Source organism: Cotesia typhae, unplaced genomic scaffold, assembly GCF_013202065.1.
Source record: "Cotesia typhae breed Kobodo isofemale line unplaced genomic scaffold, CoteBio_Ctyphae contig_26, whole genome shotgun sequence".
NCBI classification, from domain to species: domain Eukaryota; kingdom Metazoa; phylum Arthropoda; class Insecta; order Hymenoptera; family Braconidae; genus Cotesia; species Cotesia typhae.
This window is the reverse complement of record NW_027423732.1, coordinates 2,216,715-2,236,655: the sequence shown is the minus strand read 5'-3', so window position 1 is coordinate 2,236,655 and position 19,941 is coordinate 2,216,715. Positions and strand designations below refer to the sequence as shown.

General features: G+C 26.6%; 4 protein-coding genes across 4 annotated transcripts; 1 reads left to right on the top strand and 3 right to left on the bottom strand.

The window, feature by feature from the left end:
• Positions 1 to 20: 20 nt before the first annotated feature.
• On the bottom strand, positions 21 to 7,968 carry LOC141525357 (uncharacterized). Its single transcript, XM_074239817.1, has 5 exons — positions 7,305 to 7,968; positions 2,374 to 4,389; positions 1,619 to 1,813; positions 967 to 1,407; positions 21 to 344 (listed from the first exon to the last, which is right to left on the bottom strand). The coding sequence occupies exons 1-5, from the start codon at positions 7,716 to 7,718 to the stop codon at positions 261 to 263; spliced, it is 3,150 nt and encodes a 1,049-aa protein (XP_074095918.1). The 5' UTR covers positions 7,719 to 7,968; the 3' UTR covers positions 21 to 260.
• A 1,983-nt stretch (positions 7,969 to 9,951) lies between these two features.
• Spase22-23 (Signal peptidase complex subunit Spase22-23) lies at positions 9,952 to 12,622 on the bottom strand. The gene is made up of 5 exons (XM_074239846.1): positions 12,280 to 12,622; positions 12,145 to 12,218; positions 11,967 to 12,055; positions 10,277 to 10,380; positions 9,952 to 10,192 (listed from the first exon to the last, which is right to left on the bottom strand). Exons 1-5 carry the CDS (start codon positions 12,420 to 12,422, stop codon positions 10,063 to 10,065), a joined length of 540 nt encoding a protein of 179 aa, XP_074095947.1. The 5' UTR covers positions 12,423 to 12,622; the 3' UTR covers positions 9,952 to 10,062.
• A 183-nt stretch (positions 12,623 to 12,805) lies between these two features.
• LOC141525370 (exosome complex component RRP43) lies at positions 12,806 to 17,654 on the top strand. Its single transcript, XM_074239842.1, has 7 exons — positions 12,806 to 12,969; positions 13,934 to 13,970; positions 14,113 to 14,250; positions 14,956 to 15,250; positions 16,092 to 16,212; positions 16,502 to 16,605; positions 17,516 to 17,654. The coding sequence occupies exons 1-7, from the start codon at positions 12,953 to 12,955 to the stop codon at positions 17,620 to 17,622; spliced, it is 819 nt and encodes a 272-aa protein (XP_074095943.1). The 5' UTR covers positions 12,806 to 12,952; the 3' UTR covers positions 17,623 to 17,654.
• Positions 17,646 to 19,455, bottom strand: LOC141525375 (uncharacterized). Its single transcript, XM_074239847.1, has 2 exons — positions 18,992 to 19,455; positions 17,646 to 18,213 (listed from the first exon to the last, which is right to left on the bottom strand). Exons 1-2 carry the CDS (start codon positions 18,992 to 18,994, stop codon positions 17,725 to 17,727), a joined length of 492 nt encoding a protein of 163 aa, XP_074095948.1. The 5' UTR covers positions 18,995 to 19,455; the 3' UTR covers positions 17,646 to 17,724.
• Between the last annotated feature and the right edge of the window lie 486 nt (positions 19,456 to 19,941).

Below are 19,941 nucleotides of genomic sequence, written 5' to 3'. Positions count from 1 at the left end.
TAAATAAAAACCAATTTAAATATTTGCATAAAATATATTTATATTTTTAAAAAGATTATAAAATAATCCATAGATAAATTTTAAAAATATTATTTTAGCAGTGATTACGTAAATTCGATTAAACTTTACACTCTTGAATCTCACAATAATTTTTCGGATTAATTATCCTCGTTGATCACGACATTAGTCGTACAATATAAATTTATATAAAATGAATAATTATTATTCAAAGTCAGACAGTTTTTTTTCAGCCTCTCAAATCATCTTCTATCACTTTTATTTCCTTTTTGAGCCTCTTCCTTTTTTTTCATTTCTTGCCTCGCTATTTCGATATTTTTTCTTATCTGAAAATTAAATCAAATAGTTTTTTTAATTGAAATTAAACTTTACTAAAATTAATATATATACTTAAGAGAATAAGGAAAATTTTGTCTCGGACATTTTTATGTAATAAAATAAATTATTTCAATTAAATTTAGTATAATTATAAAGGTCGAAACTTTAAGAATTATCTAGGTAAATTTCAAATTAGAAATTATTTTTTTAATTTGAATTTTGGTGGGAGAGTGACGTAGTTCTGTATCAGGTGCGCAACGCTATCTTACAGAAAGTACAAGAATTTTGGCTCAATTTGGGAACTTTTAAATATTTAATTTAATATAAGAAGTATTTAAAATTTTTATTTGTTTTAAATTATCAACATTATTAAGAGAATATTTTTCAACCCCAAATTATTGAAAAAATTGTGCTTAAATGATCCTTAAATATTTTCTATCCATGCATTGCATTACATTTTTGAAAAATACATAAAAAAATGAACAATTTAAAAAAAAATTAATTATCACAAATTTTCAAAAAAATTTATAAATTAAAAAAAAAAAGTTGAATATTTTAAAATTATAACATTTGAATATTTAAAAATTTCCCATTTTTCTTTCCTATTCTTTAATAAAAATTTATACGTACATTTTTTTCTATTTGTGACTTGTAGAGGACTTCCTGACACTCAGCTTCTGCTAACAATTCTTTCAATAAATGAATTCTCATTAAATTTTGTTGCCGCGCGTTTCTTAAATTATCTAATTCAGTTTTTTGAGAAATTAGAATTCCATTGGCACTATTGTTATTATTATTACTTATCGTATTATTACTATTATTATTATTATTACTATTATTATTGTTATTATTATGAATATTATTATCACTATTATTATTAATACTATTATTATTATTATTATTATTATTATTATTATTATTATTATTATTATTATTATTATTATTATTATTATTATTATTATTATTATTATTATTATTATTATTATTATGAGAATTGCCAGCTGAAGGTTGAGGTAATTTGTGAGTTAAACTGACAACTGTTTGTTGTTTGTTTAAGTTTTCTATTCGTTGCTGCAAAAAAAAAATTAATTTTTAAAAATCATTATTATATAAAATTATATTAATTATTTCAAAAATTTATAGTTTTTTTCGTTTGTGAATCTTAAAATAAAAATTCTAGGAAAACTATTAAAGATATCAAAAAATTCTCCAATAAAGCCAATATCTGCGCAGATTTAAAGTTATTGTTTGAGAATAAAAAAATTCTAAAAACTGAACTTACATGTCGCTGTTTAATCATAGCTTCAATTTTCATTTCATCTTCAATCAACTTCCTGAGATCATTAACAAAAGTAATCTGGTCCTCGGGAAAACATCCAAAAAATGCGCGTTTTTCTTCAATGAACAGCAGAAGAAAAACTCTGATATCATTTATGGTTGTCGATTGTTGTTCTGACTTGAAAATAATCAATCCAATCTAGAATAAAAATTTCATTGTTAAATTAAGGGATCTGGTTTGTAACTTTTGAAAAAAATTTTTCAAAAGTACATGTAAGGTAAAGTACCCTGTAGTTGAACAGGTTTCAAAGTAATACGTATTGACCCTACCTTTAATATATAAAGATGTAATTATTAGTTCCATTTTTTGTGATTTAGATTAAGAAAAAATTAATTCTTTTAAAAAAAAATTATGATAATTTCCCTGAATAGTTCATAATTTTTAAAATGAGAAAAAAAAAATTTTTTCCGAGCTTTTTATACATTTTTGTTCCAGAAAGTGTTTAAATTTTCAAAAAAAAAAATTTTTTTTCAAAAAAATTAAACAAAAAAATTTTTTTAAAAGAAAATTAAAAAAAAAATTTTTTTTTAATATTTAAAAAAGAAAAAAATTTTTTTTTGTTCCCTTAATTTTTTCCAGTAGTGTATAATTTGAAACATACGTTTTTTTGGGTAAAATTTTTTTCATTTTTCCGCTCAGAATAAAAAATTTTCATACCAGAATATTCCACTAAAAAAAAAAGATAAATTTCCACTAACCTTTCCATTCTTCATAGAATTAACAAGAGAATCCAAAGAACTACATGAAATAAGATTACAAAAAATATGTTTGGACTTAAGGAGGTAGTTCTTGTCGATGCTCTTGATCAGCTTTAAAGAAATCAGCTGCATGACCAATTTATGCGGCCATAAGTTCATCTTGAATTCCGCATTGGTGGCGCTGGTGTGAGAGAGCATCTGGCAGAGAATATTGAACCTGATCTGCTTCATGTTCTCTCCAGGGCACATGGTTTTCTCGTGCCACTCCAATAGTCCTTGCCAGAGAATCAAGTGCTTCTGAGATACCAACAACGGAATCGTCTTTTCAATCTTGTTTGCGACAATTCCAGTGCCATTCAGCGAAACCACGTGATGATGGTGATGAAGATGATTGTGCTGGTGATTTATTGTCTTCAGCAAGTTCTTCTGTTCCGTGAGTATCTGCTGCTGATACGGCTTTTTGTCTTCTCTCTTCGTCTCAGGCTCCTTTTGCTTTTTGTGTTCCTGAAGAATCACAACCTTGTCGATCTTTTGTTTCTTTGATTTTGACTCGTCACTGAAACTTTGTTTCAAGTTCTCGGAACAGTTGTTTTCGTGTTCTAGAAGTTCCATAGAATTTTGTGTCACTAACTTTTGGAGTTCTGGGTCAAATTGTTGTTCCACTAGTTTTTGTTGGGATATAAAATTCTGGGGCTGTAGCAATACAGTCATTATTTTTTTGTGTTCTGTAGTACGTTGTGGTTCCTTTTGTTCCGTAGAATTTTTTTGTTCCACTTGTTTTACAGATTTTTCCTTATTTTCTAGAACAATGGAACTTTGTTGTTCCACGTGTTCCATGGAACTTTGTTGTTCCATCTGTTTCATAGAATTTTGTTGTTCCATGTGTTCCATGGAACTTTGTTGTTCCACGTGTTCCATGGAACTTTGTTGTTCCACCTGTTTTATAGAACTTTGTTGTTCCAAGTGTTCCATGGAACTTTGTTGTTCCACATGTTCCATGGAACTTTGTTGTTCCATGTGTTCCATGGAACTTTGTTCTACTTGTTCCACTGTGCTTTGTTGTTTACTAGTACTTTGTTGTTCCTTTTCCGGAACTTGATTGTTCTGCAGAACACATTCCGATTGTTTCACAACAGACGTTTCTTCCTTATTTAAAGATCGTTCTAAATGTTCCATAGAACTCTGTTGCGGTCTTAGCAGTTCCTTCAGCTGTTCCACAGAACTTTGTTGTTCCTCAACCTTCAATTGACGCTGAACAGCAATTTTTCTCAGACTTTTCTCCACCTTCTTCTCCAAGTTCTTCAGTCCAACATTCTGCTTTGACAGAACTTTGACAACTTTCTGCTTACCATTGAACCGCTGTCTTACCAGAACCTTCAACTGGCCCATCTCATTCTGCCGAACGGCTTCCTCCAGCCTCTCGCTTTTAGGCCCAAAAATTTGCTGGACTTCCTCAATTTTGGTTCCTTCAATATTGGCCTTGTTCCCTATTTTCCTGGGCATCTGTTCCAAGATTTCATTCTGGAACTTCGTCATCTCATCCAGCTTCTTCTCGGCTTCTTTGAGAACTTGTTCCTGTTCCAGTTCCAGCTGCTTTTGCTGTCTAATCTTCTGCTTTTCGAGGAACTTCTTGCGTACCCGGACTTTCTTTGACTGGCTGTTCTCGTGACACATTTTTGCGCGCTCCTTACGCTCCTCTTTTAACCTCGGGATGCTTTTCAACTGCTGGATCAGCTCACCCTTGTACTCCTCCACTATGAAGTCCTTGTAGAATGAAGAAGCTGCTGCACTAGGAACAACGGTTTTGCCTGGTTTAAAAAATGACTCGATGCCTTTTTGGTACTGGATTACTTCGTGCATTCGGTTCAGGAATTTTGTCGTGTCGTTTAGGAAAAATCCTATGTAGGTATGCCCTTGTGCTGCGTAGTGAAGGGTGCATACTTTACTAATTTTTGGTGTTGGTTGCGATTGCGGTAATTGACTGTTGGGATTAGATGAAAAAAATATACAGCCAAACTGGAACAGATAAATATTTTTTTCTTAATAATTAATGGAATTTTTAAAAAATAATTTATAAGTAGACCTAATTCATTTTTCAAAAAATTATCAAGCGTTTGCTAATTTCAGTTTCATTAAATGTCACAAAAATGAAGTTAACAGACATAAATTACTAATAAGAAAACATTTTTAAGAGAATTACAACAATAACTTTTTGGCACATGTACAAGCAGAATTTTACATGAAATTTTTATTATAATAATTTATTCGTTGAAAAAAATCCTAGAAATCATTATGTCAGCAAACTTCAGTATCATTTAAATGTCTGCTGATTTCAGTATCATCACATTTTAAGAATGATAAAAAAATGTGACATTGAAATTGACAGACTTAACAATATTGTTATTTTTTATCATAAATTATAATTTTCTAAAATATTTTTTTTATAATTAATTTATTGTAAAAATTTCAAGAGTTTTTAGATGTCTGCTAATTTCAGTATCATACTTATAATTAATTTGTAATAAAAAGTCCAAAAATTTACAGACATTTAATCATTTTCTATATTTTTATAATAATTAAATTATAATTAAGAAAAAAAAATTGTACACAAAAATTAAAATAAATCATATTTGAATTTTAAAAAATATAACAAAATTCTAAAAATTATCAAGTGTTTTGTAATATGTAAATTAATTTAGCAGATATTTAATAATTTTTAGAATTTCTGTATCAAATAAATTATGAAAAAAAAAAAGTTGCACATAAAATTTTCCCATTAATTTTTTTGTAATAAATATTTAAAAAAAAAACTGTACTGGCATGGGTTTTCTCAGTGGTTTCCCCATCGCCACTATTCCAACAACCGATCGAAAGGGGTGAGGAATAGGGTAAATGCAGTACAGAAAGCACAAGTCGGTCCACAGTCGCATGGAGAATAATGAAAGATATGTGCAGGAATAATATATTGATAATTGAAAGATTGTGTTGATAATATTAAAAAAAAAAAAAAAAAAAAAAAGCGGAGAGCATACGATGATAATAGAGAGAACAAAAAAGTGAGAGCAACTATATGTGGAGACGCTGAGACAATCAGCCTTGTAAAAGCCAGAAGTGGTATACAAGTAAAACTCATAATAATAATAATATTTAAAAAAAAAATTGTGAAAATTTATAATAATAAAGTTAGCCGACGTTTCTAATTTCTTAATAATTAAATTAGAATAAAAAAATATTTTTAAAAAATTGCATGAGTAATTTTTACAATTTTCTGCATGTGAAATTTTTTCTGTTATTTTTTTTTTAAAGAATTTTTTAATAATAAAAAAAAAAAAAAATTCTAAAAATTTTTAGATGTCGGCTAACTTAATTTTAAATAATAATAAAGTTAGCCGACGTTTTTAATTTTTGGTTTTTTTTTTTAATAATTAAATTTGAACAAAAAAATATTTTTAAAAAATTGCATGAATAATTTTTGAAATTTTCTACACGTGAAATTTTATCTTTTATTTTTTTTTTTAATAATTTTTTAATAAAATAACTTTTTAAATCTCGGTTAACTTAATTTAAAATAATAATAGAGTTAGCCGACGTTTTCAATTTTTTAATTTTTTTTAATAATCAAATTAGAATAAAAAAATATTTTTAAAAAATTGCATTAGTAATTAAAAAAATTTTTTTTTTTAATTAGTTATTATTTATAGTAATTTCAAATGCTGTGGTCATATCGCCGAGTTTAACTGTTGGAAGTGGTACGTTGGGGTCTTTTTGGGTTGTGAAAATCCTACATCTACGCAGCAAGGGTCGAATATCAACCAAGATGGTTTCTAAGACCAGCCAGGAAACTATTGATCGATAGATTTACAAAGTAAATGATTTATAGGTATAAACGTACATGACCTATTACAATATTTGACAAGCTTATCTTATTCTACCTGGCCTGCATGACTCTTATAGAAGCTTACTTATAGTGGTTTGGTACCTGAAATGCCAGAAATGCCTCGATGAGCAATGCATATTTTGTTTTTTGTTTAATTTTATTCTTAGTCCATTATACATATGAATATTTTCGAGAATAATAGTGTATGGTTAGTAAGGAATTAGCTTAAAAAAAAAAACAATGTATACTAAAAAGGCTTATAGTATTAAAAAGAAAAATAGATATAACAAAATATAAATAAATATACATAGAAGAAAGAGAAAATAATAAATAATAAAAGAAAGAAAAGGAGCAGATTAGGTAAACCACCAATAATCCTTACAATTATGCGGATTAACTAATTTGTCTTTTTGTGGGACTGAAGTGCAGTATTGTGTGTCTGTATTTGATATTATTTTAGGATCATAATTAATGGCTTTGGCGTTTAGGCCTCTTTTGATGTGGTATAAACGGTATGAACTGAGGGTCTTGAATGAGACCTAGGCTGTCTAGGTAGATGAATATTTCGGGAGGTGTGTACCCCGATGTCATTGCTTAATTGAAGTATTATGGTTGTGGGTAAAAGGGACCTGACATTAGACTATTATCAGTAGAAGAGGAAGCGTTGGCAAAATGATTGCAGCAAAGACGGATTATGGGATTATCAATATGTCCAATGTTTGCCGTATTCGCCTTAGACCACTCGGCTAACATCACCGATTTTTTTTTAATTTTCTACATGTGAAATTTTTTCTTTTATTTTTTTAAAATAATTTTTTAATAAAAAAAAATTCTACAAATTTTTAAATATCGGCTAACTTAATTTTTATAAAAATTTTATAATACTAAGTTAGCGGGCATTTTGAATTTATTTATTGAATTACGACTAAAAAAATTTTTTTTAAAAATTGCACTTAGATTTTTGCAAATGAAATTTTTTAATTTTTTAGTAAAAAAAAATTCTAAAAATTTTATTAAAATTTTTAGATGTCAAAAGAATAAAAAAAAAACTTACATAACTACCACTCATAAGCCTGGTGAGCGAGTTGAGCTCATCGCCGGCCTCCATATCAAAAACGGACCTGATAGCGTTGTCGAAGAAGCTCTTGGCAGTGCTCCTGATGAATTGCTTGGCCATCAGCGTCATGGTAAGCTTCTCCGGGAGGTTCCGCTCGAGCTCACTAATTCTGTCATCCGGGTCCCAGACGATGATTTTGCAGATGATCTCCTTGCTCTTCTGGGGCTTGTCGTCCGGGATATTTTTAATCGGCTCAGTCCACTCGAGGATCCCGCGCCAGATAACGGAACTGCCCTCGTGCTGGGACTCTTCGTCCTTGGCCGCTTCGGGCTCCTGCTTTTCGCTTACCTCCATTTTTTCCGGGTCATTTTTCGCTAATTGTTCAACTTTTGTTTCAACTGTTGTCTCCATTTATTTTTTTTTTTCACCCGTGATTGTTTAAGTTTATAATTATTATTATTAAATGTTTTTTTTTTTTTTATTATTATTATTAATTTTATTAATTAATGGTATTTTGATTTTGGAGTATTTAATTTTACAAGGCACATTAAGCGTAATTATTTATAAATATTTTATTTTTAAGAAACGAAGACTCTCAAGCGGAAATATACTAGGTTATACTCGCTAGTTTTGTATGTATATATCACTGGCTAGTTAGCGAATTGTGTGTGTAAGATGAATGGTGACTGTTACGTCACTTCACGGCCATGGGACTAAGAATTTCTTTTTTCTTGGTTCTAAATTTTTAAATTTCTTACAATACTAAAATTAGCGCGCCTTTTGAATTTTTATGACATTAAAGTTAACTGTCACTTGACAATTTTATAATTTTTTTTTAACAAATAAGTTTGCTCCAAAAAATTATTTTTAAAAAATTGCATTTTTAGTTTTTTTAAATTTCTAAATATCAAAAGCATAGAAAAGCTATCTTTTTGAGCTCGAAAAGCTCAAAATAACATGTAAATTATATTTTTGAGTTCCAAAAGCTCAAAAATGTCATATAAGTGCAATTCTAAGCGCTTAGATATGGAATTAGCGGGAAGTTGCAGGGATGGCCTTTAGAGTCAACCATTTTTCAGATTTTTTTGTATTAAACAATGATTGCAAAAAAATAGAAAAAAAATTTAATTTGTAAAAAAAATAGAAAAATTACATGTAATTTTAAAAAAAAATTTTTTACTTATAATTTAGTAAAAGAAAAAAATGACATTAAAGTTAGCAGCCACTTGATAATTTTTTAATTTTATTTCACAAATAAATCTTTTCTGAAAAACTATTTTTAAAAAATTGCATTCATAATTTTTCAAAATTTCTAAATGTCAATTTTTTTGTTATTGTTCATTTTTGCCATAATTTATTTGTTAAAAAATTCTAAAAATTAACAAATATCTGCTGAATTAATTCTCATAAAAAAAAAAAAAAATTAAAAACATCCACTAACTTTATTATTACATTTTACTTCAAATAAAAAAAAATGAAATCGAAGAAATCATGAAAATTAATTTAGCCGACATCTAAAAATTTTGATAATATATTTTATTGAAAAGTTATTTTAAAAAAATTAAAAGAAAAAATTTCACATGTAGAAAATTTTGAAAAATTACACGTGCAATTTTTTATGACATTCAAGTTAGCTGTCACTTGACAATTTTTTAATTTTATTTAACGAAAAGATTTGTTCTAAGTAACTATTTTTAAAAAATTGCATTTTTAGTTTTTTTTAAATTTCTAAATGTTAATTTTTTTTATAAATTTTTTTTTTTATAATTTATTTGTTACAAAAATATGAAAATTAAGTTTTTCGACTTTTAAAAATTTTAAGAATTTTTTTTTTATTCAAAAAACCATTACAAAAAAATAAAAAAAAAAATTTGCATCTGTAAAAAACTTCAAAAGCTGTGAGTGCATTTTTTTTTAAATATTTTAAATTAATGAATTCAAATTATTCAAAATTTTCTATATGTGAAATTTTTTCTTTTAATTTTTTTAAAATAACTTTTCAATAAAATATATTATCAAAATTTTTAGAATTTCTTAACAAATAAATTATGGCAAAAATGAATAATAAAAAAAAATTGACATTTAGAAATTTTGAAAAATTATGAATGCAATCTTTTAAAAATAGTTTTTCAAAAAAGATTTATTTGTTAAATAAAATTAAAAAATTATCAAGTGGCTGCTAACTTTAATATCATTTTTTTTTTTTTTTTTTACTAAATTATAGGTAAAAAAAATTTTTTTCAAATTACATATAATTTTTCTATTTTTTTACAAATTAAAATTTTTTTCTATTTTTTTGTAATCACTTTTTAATACAAAAAAATCTGGAAAACGGTTGACCCTAAAGGCCATCCCTGCAACTTCGCGCTAATTCCATACCTAAGCGCTTAAAATTACACTTTTATGACATTTTTGAGCTCTTCGAGCTCAAAAGTCTGATAGAACTTTGATAAAACACTATTTTTTGAATTTCCAAACTGCAATAACTTTTGAATGAATGAACCGATTTCCACGTGATTGGTAGCATTCAACGCAGTTTTCTAAGCCTCATGAATAATCTTCTTTCAAATTTAAATTATTTTTTAATTTATAAATTTTAATGTCTGTCTTCATTTAAATTTCTAAATTACTAAAACTAAAATAATTATCTTCAAAAATTTTATTGATAAAAATGTACAGACAGAATTTAAATGCATAAGTATTTAATAATATAATTAATTAATATTTATTATGCAATAATGTACGAATTATTTATTTAAAGTTTATTAGTTGTATATTCTGGTGGGAATGCAAATGTATGAGATCCAAATGCATTTACACTAGGTAATAATCCAGCATTCGGTATTATGTTCCACGACAACGTTAATGTCACATTTTTGTTTCCCCTATAACAAAATAATTATTAATTTATTTGTTTTTAAAAAATTTTCAGAATTGTCTGATGTTTTGTATGATTTATTGATACGTACTTAAGACCATTACCGTCGTCCCAGAAATAATATTTGGTGTTGACATTTTTGAAGTCGAGGACTGCGTTGTCACCACGGAGAACTATTTTATCCCACAGTACAACCTGTAAATAATAAATAATTAAGTTAGTTTTGTTGAAATTAAAAAAATAAGAATTCAGTAATTAATCGTTGAAAAAAAATTAGAAATTTTAGTTTTCAAGTATTACATGGAAATTAAAATTGAAAATTCCATTGTATTTCTTAAAATATCAAAGATAGACCTATAGTATAAGAGTGATTCTCTGTAAGGATGTTTTTTGCTGTCCCAGGCATGTTTTTATTAGAAAAATTGTTATTTTGTAACTAAAAAAAATTTATTACGAATTTAAAAAAAAATTTCCATCTGGAGAATTGAAAACTAAAATGAAATAAATTTTGATTTTTTTGCTATAAATTCGTAAATCACCAAAATAACAGTCCCCTGGGCTGTCCCATTCCCAAAATTCAAACTTTAAAACTAAATTTTGAATTATTGGTCCATAATATATAATTTGGTCCAAATGTTTATAAACTTAATTAGTTAACTAACAATCTTCTTCAATAAAAAGTACCGAAAATTAATTTGTTTCATTAAATTCATTAAACCAAAGTTTGTCCCAGGCGTTTTAAGAACAGTCCCCTGCCAGAAGTTCAAAGCCAAAAAAAAAAAAAATCCAGCGTGTTATTTTACCTTTTGTAAAGTTTATAAGGATCTAACTAGCCTTAAGTTAATAACCATAGGGCTGTTAGCGCTTTATCGCCATTTTATTTAGTGTCAAAAACACCGTTTGTGCTGGAAACATGTGTCTGGGCCACGAGAAACTCATTCCCCTAGCAACTATTTTTATTTATAATTTATTTATAAAATTGGATCCATAAGTCTTAATATTATTCTAATTAATATAAATATTCATTGAGAACTTGAAAAGTTGAATGCATTGAAATAGTTTGCTTGATTTTTCTCAATTTGATAAAAAAAAAACAGTCCCCTGTCATGTTATATGGCAAAAGATACACAAATATCGAAAAAACAAAAATTTAATCGGCTGTGTATTTATTATCATTAAGCTGATAGTTTTGTAGCCCTTGTTAATTATTTTTCTAATAAAATCAAAAATAATTTGGTCGGACAATTTTGTACAGATTTAAGACGTCCTTACAGAGAATCACCCATATCTTGCGCGAAATTCAACAATATTAAATGATCTGGATTGATTTTTTAGAGTTAAGTTTTATATTTCAGAGCAAAATTGAAAATTTTTTTATACGCCCTTTTGGCATAAATCCCTATCTAGCTGCTGTAATACGCTCTTTTGGCATTTGGGTCGCGATATATTTTATTAGTTCAACTACTGCGGCTTGTCAGAATTGATTGTTCAACTACTACTCCTTTCATAGTCTAGTTTAAAAACGTTGTCAAAATATAAATATTCAATTATCTTTGTTATTTTGCACTTCAATCCAAAATTGTTTATATTTTCATGAAAATCACGAATTTAAACTAATAATTACATCTTTGTATACTAAAAGTAGGGTCAAATACGTTTGACTTTGAAACTTATTCAACTACTGGGTACTTTACCTTACGTATAAATTTCTTTTTCTATAATTTATTTGTTAAAAAATAATTATCAAATATCTGCAAAATAAATTTTAATAAAAATCTTACCTGGTTAATATGATTCGCTTCAGTCTGATATTCAGCTGTCAAATAAAGGAACAGCTGTTTGACATTCCAATTGAACAGCGGAGTGAGATGTAATTACAAAATAATTAAGGAATATAAATTAAAAAACTAAATAAATAATTTAATTACTACTTAAATGAATAATAATAAAAAAGGATATCAGTTTGCAGGTCAAACGTCAAAAATCCAAGATCGTTTCTTTCCCTGGACGCGCTGTAGTCTGGAACATTTTTCCTGCAACAAGATTCGACGTTAAAAAAATAGAAAATTAATTTAAAAATAAATAATTACTTACACCACAACTTTGACAGTATTTAAATTAGCAACTGCACGGTAGTCGAGGAACACAGTCGACAGGAAACAGAAAAATGTCAGGAAACCGGCGACACTTACCGTGTATGCCAGAATTGCATTCGCTCTCGTGAACACGGTATGCATTTTTTTATTAATTAATTAATTTATTTATTATTTTTATTATTATAATTAACCCTATTACGTATTCACTTATTAAGATTCTCGTGAAAAAAATTCAGAGGAATTTTTCCAACATTTGGCGGATTAATAATTTATTTGTTTGGTTAACTATTAAATTAAATTTACCAACGTCATCAATTTAACATTTAGGTAAGTTGTATTTATTGAAACGTGTGTTTTACTTTATTATTATTATTATTTCTTTTTTTTCTTACTAATTATTATTATTATGATTGTTAATGTGACTGTACAAATTTTTAACTTTCAAAATTTTTGCAGGTGGCGCGTCAGCTGTTTCATTAAAATTGAGCCTGTTTTTAAAAAATGACAGTTTGGAGTCTTGAAAGAGCGCCTTTACGATTCACGTGGAGTGTTCGAGGTTAGTCGGTTAGTGTTGTTGTAAATATTGTGAACAATTATTGGAGCTTGTAATTTTTTTTTGTTTATCAAGTAATATTTTTATATTTTTATTGTTTATTGAAATTTTTATTATTATGGCCTCGCTTTATCAGTAAGTAATTTTTGACAGATGTCTAATCGTTTTTAAAATTAAAAAAAAATTATAAAAAATTTCACGTGTAAGAATTTGTAAAAATAATTGATGTTTTTTAAAAATATTTTTTTTTTTTTATGACATTAAAGTTAGCAGTCATAGGAGAACTTTTTTATTTTCTTTAACAAAAAAATTTGTCCTAAAAAATTATTTTAAAAAAGTTGCATTTTTAATTTATTAAAATTTCTACAAATCCATTTTTTTAATAATTTTTTTTTTTGCTACAATTTATTTGTTAAAGAAAATTTTTAAAAATGTGAAGTGACAGCTAAATTTAATGTCATCGAAAAAATTAGTTCCAAAAAATGATTTTTAAAAAATTGGATTTTTAATTTTTAAATTTCAATTTTTTTTCTTAATTTTTTTTTGCCATAATTTATTTGTTAAAAAAAATTCTAAAAATTACTAAATATCTGCTAAATTTATTAAAATTTTTTTTTTAATTAAAAATTTTTTGAATCAGCTGATTTGAATGTCGAAATATTTTTGTAAAATAATATAATAATAAAGTTAGCCGACATTTTTAATTTTTTTTTAATAAGTGAATTTGAACAAAATAATATTTTTTAAAAAATTGCATGTGTAATTTTTAAAATTTTCTACATGTGAAATTTTTTCTTTTATTTTTTTTTTAAATAATTTTTCTATAAAAAAAGAATTTAAGAAAATTTTATCAACAATTAAATTAATACAAGAAAAAAAAAAATTGCAAAAATTCATATTTAAAAATGTAAAAAAAAAATACGAAATTATAATTTGATAATTCTAAAGTAAATTTTCCATAAAAAAAATCATTAATTATAAATTTATACTTAACATTTAATCATATAAAACTTTTCAGAAGTTTATTAATTTTAACAATACTTAATTATTCAAATTTTGTATGTAATTATTAATAATAATTTTTTATTCTATTCTCTAGGACCCTGTATCCATCAAAATACTTGAAAGATTATTTGGTAAGTTAATGATGTTTATAAAAAAATTATTCATAGCGAAAATGGACCTAGTTATAATTAAAAAATATTTGGCAAGACTTTTGCACAACAGACCTTGAACAAATTGATATAAAAAATTGTTAATAAATAATTTTAATTTTAGTCTCAAGATATTCGACCAGACGGCCGTGAATTTTTAAGCTACCGACCAGTAAATGTCAATGGATCTTCAATAACTCAAGCTGATGGCTCTGCAATTTATAAAATCGGCAACACTAAAATAGTCTGTGGCATCAAAGCTGTAAGTAAACTACTTTTATTTTAAATCTACAACAGTACGTTTGTTTTTAAAAAATTTTAAATCTATATAAGTTTTGTAGTAATTAATCAAGTCGTTTATTAAATAGTAAGAAGTTTTCTTTTATCATATAACGAAGTTCTGCCAAAGAAAAAAAAATAAAAAAATTTTTTTTAAAAGATATGCAAATTTAAAATTTCGCTTTGGAAAAAAATTTTGAAAAACGCCAAATTTGTCAAATTTTGAATTTTTTAAAATCGTCATAAATGACGATCGGCAATCAATTTTTGGCTCAATTTTTTTTTTGTATACTACCTTGTACCAATCTTACAAGATCCTGAAATTTTTCAAACTGTGTTTTTTTCAAAGATATGAATTTTTGAAATTTGTTAAAAAAAATTTTTTTCTTAAAATGTTTTTTTTTCTCATCATAATGCCACTAAATGAAATTTTATCTGTTCAAACATCAAAATTACACGATTTGCAAAACTCAATTAAGATAAAAATAAAAAAAAATTTTTTTTGAAGAAAAATTCGGTATATTTCTGTGCATGCTCAAATTTTTATTTTAAGTATAGTAAAAAATTAATAATTACGTCCTGAATATAAAATTAAATCACTAGATTTTTTATCAATCAAATTTTTATCCTGCCTGGTCAATATTTAAAACTTGTACTTTATAACTATAATTTATTAAATAAAAAACAGGAATTAGCAGAACCAAGAGCAGAATCTCCAGACTGCGGCTACCTGATCCCCAATGTTGGACTAACACCTCTGTGTTCTTCAAAATACCGGCCAGGACCTCCCAGCAAAAACGCCCAAGTGGCCACTAAATTAGTCGACCAGATCCTTAATAATTCCCAAGCTGTTGATTTGCACGAGCTGTGTATTTGTAAAAATAAACTGGTCTGGGTTCTGTATTGCGATTTGGAGTGCATTGACTGCGATGGGTCGTTGATTGACGCTTGCATCGGTGCCTTGATGGCTGCACTATCGACTTGTAAGTATTTTTTATTTTATTAAGTAATAACTTTTTTTTTAAATTGAAAATTTTGATCGAAAAATTGCTCATAATGGTGATTTTTGCAAAAACAAAGAATTTGAAGCTTTGGGGCACTATGAAAAAAAAATCGCAGCGCTTTGAATTTTTAGGGATTTTAGGGGACACTTGGAGGTTGAAAAATTACCGACGATATCCTTTGTTCATCCAAGGTTATACCAAGTTATCCAAATATCCTTAATTATACGAATTTTTGTAGTTTTTTCAGTTAAAGTTTTCAATTCAAAAAAAATTTTTTTGACAAAAGCTATTCGCGGTATCTTATAGAGAATATCGAGAAGTTTTCAAAACCGTCTTTTGATTTCCTATCCATCATTATTTCCAGAGTTATTGATAGTCAAAGTGAAAAAGTACTTTTTTGCTTTGACTAACGATAACTCCGCGGAAAATCATTGTACAGGCTTTTTAATTATGTCAAATTCAAGGGTAGTAAATTTTCTAAAAAAGTTTTTCAGCAAAACAATGGAAAAAAATTTTTTGAATCTCGTAGACCTTTTTTAAGACGAGAAAAAATTTGTAAATTTTTTTTTTGTAGTTTTCTTAGGATTTCTCCAGATCCGAACATGATAAAAAATTTCTCATGGTCATATCTAAATATTAGACACTTGGAGCTACAATTTGCTTTTTTTTTTTGCTGTACGATCATTTTTCTCGGAGTTACAACTCGCTGAAAATCATCCAAAAATTTCGAATTTTTTTTTATATCCCTTAATTTTCGTGACTAGTGTAGATTATTTATTTTATTAATAATTAACTAATTGATTTTTTTTTGTTGATTTAGTAACGCTACCGGAAATTAGTTATAATGCAGAAGCTAAAACAACGGTGGTACATCCAACAAATCGACAACCATTTACGCTTAAATGTTTGCTGTCGTCAACTACTTTTGCGATTTATGATGAGTTAGTAATTTTTATTATTATTAATATTAGTATTATAAGTATTATTGTTACTGTCGTCATCTACTAGCTATAAAAATTGCTATAACTTCTAAAATATTGATTTTAGGAAAAAATCATAAGAGACTAAAATTGTAGCTTAGGAAATTTTCTATAAAAAATTTTCTCATACTATAGGTCTATTTTCAATATTTTAGGAGATAGAGTAACTTAATTAAGCAGTGTTTAGATAATGATAAATAAAAAATCAATATTAACTATAAGAAATTTTAATTGAATTGTTATTTTTCAGTGATTTGTTGCTAGCAGATCCAACGGATGAAGAAGAAGCATTGGCGTTGAGCAAAATAACTATTGTTATGGATAAAAATGAAATATGCTTCTTACATAAATCAGGTAATTCAATAATTACATCAGAAAATTTTTTAATCTTAAAAAAAGTTGAGTTTTAAGATATAGATAAAATAGGAGAAATTTATATAACTTTAACATAGTAATTTTTCTTGCATTAAAATGAAGAAATTTCTGTATTAGGATAACAATTTTTCTTACGTCAACATAGTAATTTTTCTAATGTATAAAAAGATTTTTATGATCGCAGATTTACAATTTTAAAGTAGAAAACATATTTGGAAGTTTTTGTAACCTCTATTAATTTTCTACTTTTTCATGAAAAAAATATTTTGTTAATACAGTAATAACTTCTACTTTTCCATAGAAAAATATATTTTTTAGTATAGTAAAATTCTTAGTTTTTCATAGAAAAAAAAATATTTAAATAGTAATAATTTATAGATACATTTCTATTTTTTTTGTGGAAAAAAATACTTATATCAAAACATTAATATCGGTAATTATTTACAGGTGGGGTCGAAACCTATTTTTGGCCATATCTAGGTGAAATAATCATTTTTAGTAGATTTCATAAAAATCTTACTATTGCAATTGTCCTCAAGTTTTTGATATATTTTTTTTTTTTTTTAAAGTACATAAAAAACTGAACAAATTAAAAAAAAAGTTTAATATCACAATTTTCTAAAAAAGTCAAAAATTTTTTTGAAAATTTCTTAAAATTGTGATAATCATTTTTTTTTTAATTGTTTATTTTTTTTATGTATAAAAAAAATGTATCAATAAAATCAAATCGTAATTTCGTTAAAAAAAATGAAAATTAAAATGATTGACCCCACTTGTAAATATTTACCAAAATTTCTTTGTACAAAAAAAAATTCCTAAAACTAAATAAACAAATAATTTTAAACATTTGATAAAATCAATATAAATAATAATTTCCAAATTCTTCCAGGTGGCGTCCCAATTTCTTCCACATTACTAAAAACCTGCATCGACCAATCAAAGAAGCGCGCTGAGAAAATCTCCAGCCTCATAAGAACAGCGATCAAGGATTTATAAACCAATAAAAAAAAAAAAAAATATATACAAAACCTTAAAAAACTTTATTGCTGCCGTAAAAACAATCCTGAGACACACAAAAAAACACAAAAAAATCCAACTTTAATACAAACAAGTTTTCTTCATGATCCTGAGAAATTCCTCTGGTGAAATAGCACCGTCGCCATCGCGGTCGGCCTCGTCGATCATCTCCTGGATCTCCTCGTCAGTGAGAGTCTCCCCTAGCTCTTTGGCGACGCGCTTCAAGTTTTTGAAAGTAATCTTCCCGGTTCCGTCGTCGTCAAAGAGTTTGAACGCGCGCATCACCTCTTGCGTGTCATCCTTCTCGGACATCTTCTCGGCAACTAGATGCAGAAAGTCTTCATAGGAAATGACGCCCTCGTTGTCAGGGTCGACCTTAGAGGTGAGTTTCTTGAGCTCTTCGCGCTTGTACTCGAAACCGAGCGCCCGGAGAACTATTTTTAGTTCCTTGCTTGCGATTATCCCGGTCCCGTCTTTGTCGAAGAGGTCGAAGGCTTCTTTTATGTCTGCTCGCTGCTGCTCCGACAGGTCCAGCTTGGATTTTTTAGAGCCTTTTTTTGACGTCGATGCCTGGAAAAAGATTTTGATGCATATAATTAAGAGAATGAGAAAAACTTCGATAAAATGAGTTTTTTAAAATTAAATTTAGTATAATTAGAAAGGTCAAGACTTATATAATTGTCCAGGTAAGTTTTAAATTAGAAATTATTTTTTAAATTTGAATTTTGACGGGAGAGTGACGTAATTTTAATTTATTAATAACAAACTGAATACTTGTTGCACGTGTGAAACTACTATGCAAATATTTTCTTGAAGATTTCAATTATAAGAAACAATTTTTTTTAATTCAAAAAGCTCAAATACGATTATTTATTTATAATTGAAATAAAAAAATCCGCAGTAATACCTACACTTACCCAAAATGTCAATTTTTTTTATAATACTGAAGTTAGCGATCAGCTGTCAATTTTAAAAATTTTTTTAACAAATTAATTATAATAAAAAAATGCTTCTAAAAAATTTCACTTGTAATTTTCATTAATTTTCACATGTAAAACTTTTTTTTAATAATTTTATTGTTATAAAATTCCAAAAAAATTTTTAATGTTTGACAACTTCAGTGTAATTTTTTTTCTCACAATTTATTTGTTAAAAAAAATTAAAACAATTGTGAAGTGACAGCTAAATTTAATGTCACAAAATTGTCAAATATCTTTTATATTAATTCCACTATTTCCTTATTTTTAATCAGTAAATCTCTGCAGTCACTGTGTGACTGCAGATTGCTAGTAAAAATAAATTTCTTTATTTTCTAAATTAATTAATAAATAATAAAAATTATTCTTACCATTTAGGCAAATGAAGTTTGTTTATATATTTTATATACTTGAAAAGTTTTGTTGATTTGACAGGATGTTGATGGTTTGTTGTTTTAAATTAATTGTTTAATTGTTTGATCAATAAAACACTCAACTTTTTTTTATTAAGGTGACTAGTTAGTTTAGATTAAAAAATTAAATATAGTTTTAATAAACAATGTCACATTTTAATAATCTTGGTATTCAAACATAAACATCATTAAAACATTTCGTAAAAATAAAAATGAAAATAAAAAATAAACAAAAATTGTTTTATCAGGCAAGTGGTCAAAAAGTTTGTAAATTCCGACCACAGATGGCAGTGAGGTAAAATTATATTATTTTTACAATCTTATAGGATTATAAGATTATAACTATATACTTAAAAAAAAAAAAAAAAATTATATATGGCGCCAAAGATCAACAGATTCGGTAGAATCTGGCGCCAAGTTCCGTTCTCAAGCCAGACTACCGAGTGTGTATATACCGTAAGCAGAATCGTTTTTTGAGGTTACAAGTTTTTTTTCAAATTTAATTTGATTTTTTTATATGATATTTTATAATAGTAGTTCATGCTTTTTATTACGCGTATTACTTGATTATTATCAATTATCTTTATAATTTCTATTTAAAATTATTAAAAATAATCAGCACAAACTATAGCGACCCAGATTTTTAGATTTTAACTTTTTTCTTATGTAAAAAGCGGACGGCCAGAGACTAAATAATATAACGATGCATGCTAATCTTATAATAGATGGGAAACTACAGTGAAAAAGATATTTGACAGCTTGCAATTACACACGCCAGGCGGCGCAAGAATAACTTTTACATGAACTATAGCTTAAAGGGGATAGTTTGCCATCGGAAATGTATTAAATTAAAATTGTCAATTTTTATTATAATTACAAAAAAACTGAAATCGAACAAAAACAGTTTC

Coding starts and splice junctions, on each gene's coding strand:
- LOC141525357 (XM_074239817.1), bottom strand. CDS start 7,718: ATGGAGACAACAGTTGAAACAAAAGTTGAACAATTAGCGAAAAATGAC. Junction 4,390..7,304: donor GGCTTATGAGTGGTAGTTAT/GTAAGTTTTTTT, acceptor TATCTGTTCCAG/TTTGGCTGTATATTTTTTTC. Junction 1,814..2,373: donor ATTCTATGAAGAATGGAAAG/GTTAGTGGAAAT, acceptor TTTTTATTCTAG/ATTGGATTGATTATTTTCAA.
- Spase22-23 (XM_074239846.1), bottom strand. CDS start 12,422: ATGCATACCGTGTTCACGAGAGCGAATGCAATTCTGGCATACACGGTA. Junction 12,219..12,279: donor AATACTGTCAAAGTTGTGGT/GTAAGTAATTAT, acceptor ATCTTGTTGCAG/GAAAAATGTTCCAGACTACA. Junction 12,056..12,144: donor GACGTTTGACCTGCAAACTG/ATATCCTTTTTT, acceptor TTTTGTAATTAC/ATCTCACTCCGCTGTTCAAT.
- LOC141525370 (XM_074239842.1), top strand. Junction 13,971..14,112: donor AATACTTGAAAGATTATTTG/GTAAGTTAATGA, acceptor TTTTAATTTTAG/TCTCAAGATATTCGACCAGA. Junction 16,213..16,501: donor ACTTTTGCGATTTATGATGA/GTTAGTAATTTT, acceptor GTTATTTTTCAG/TGATTTGTTGCTAGCAGATC.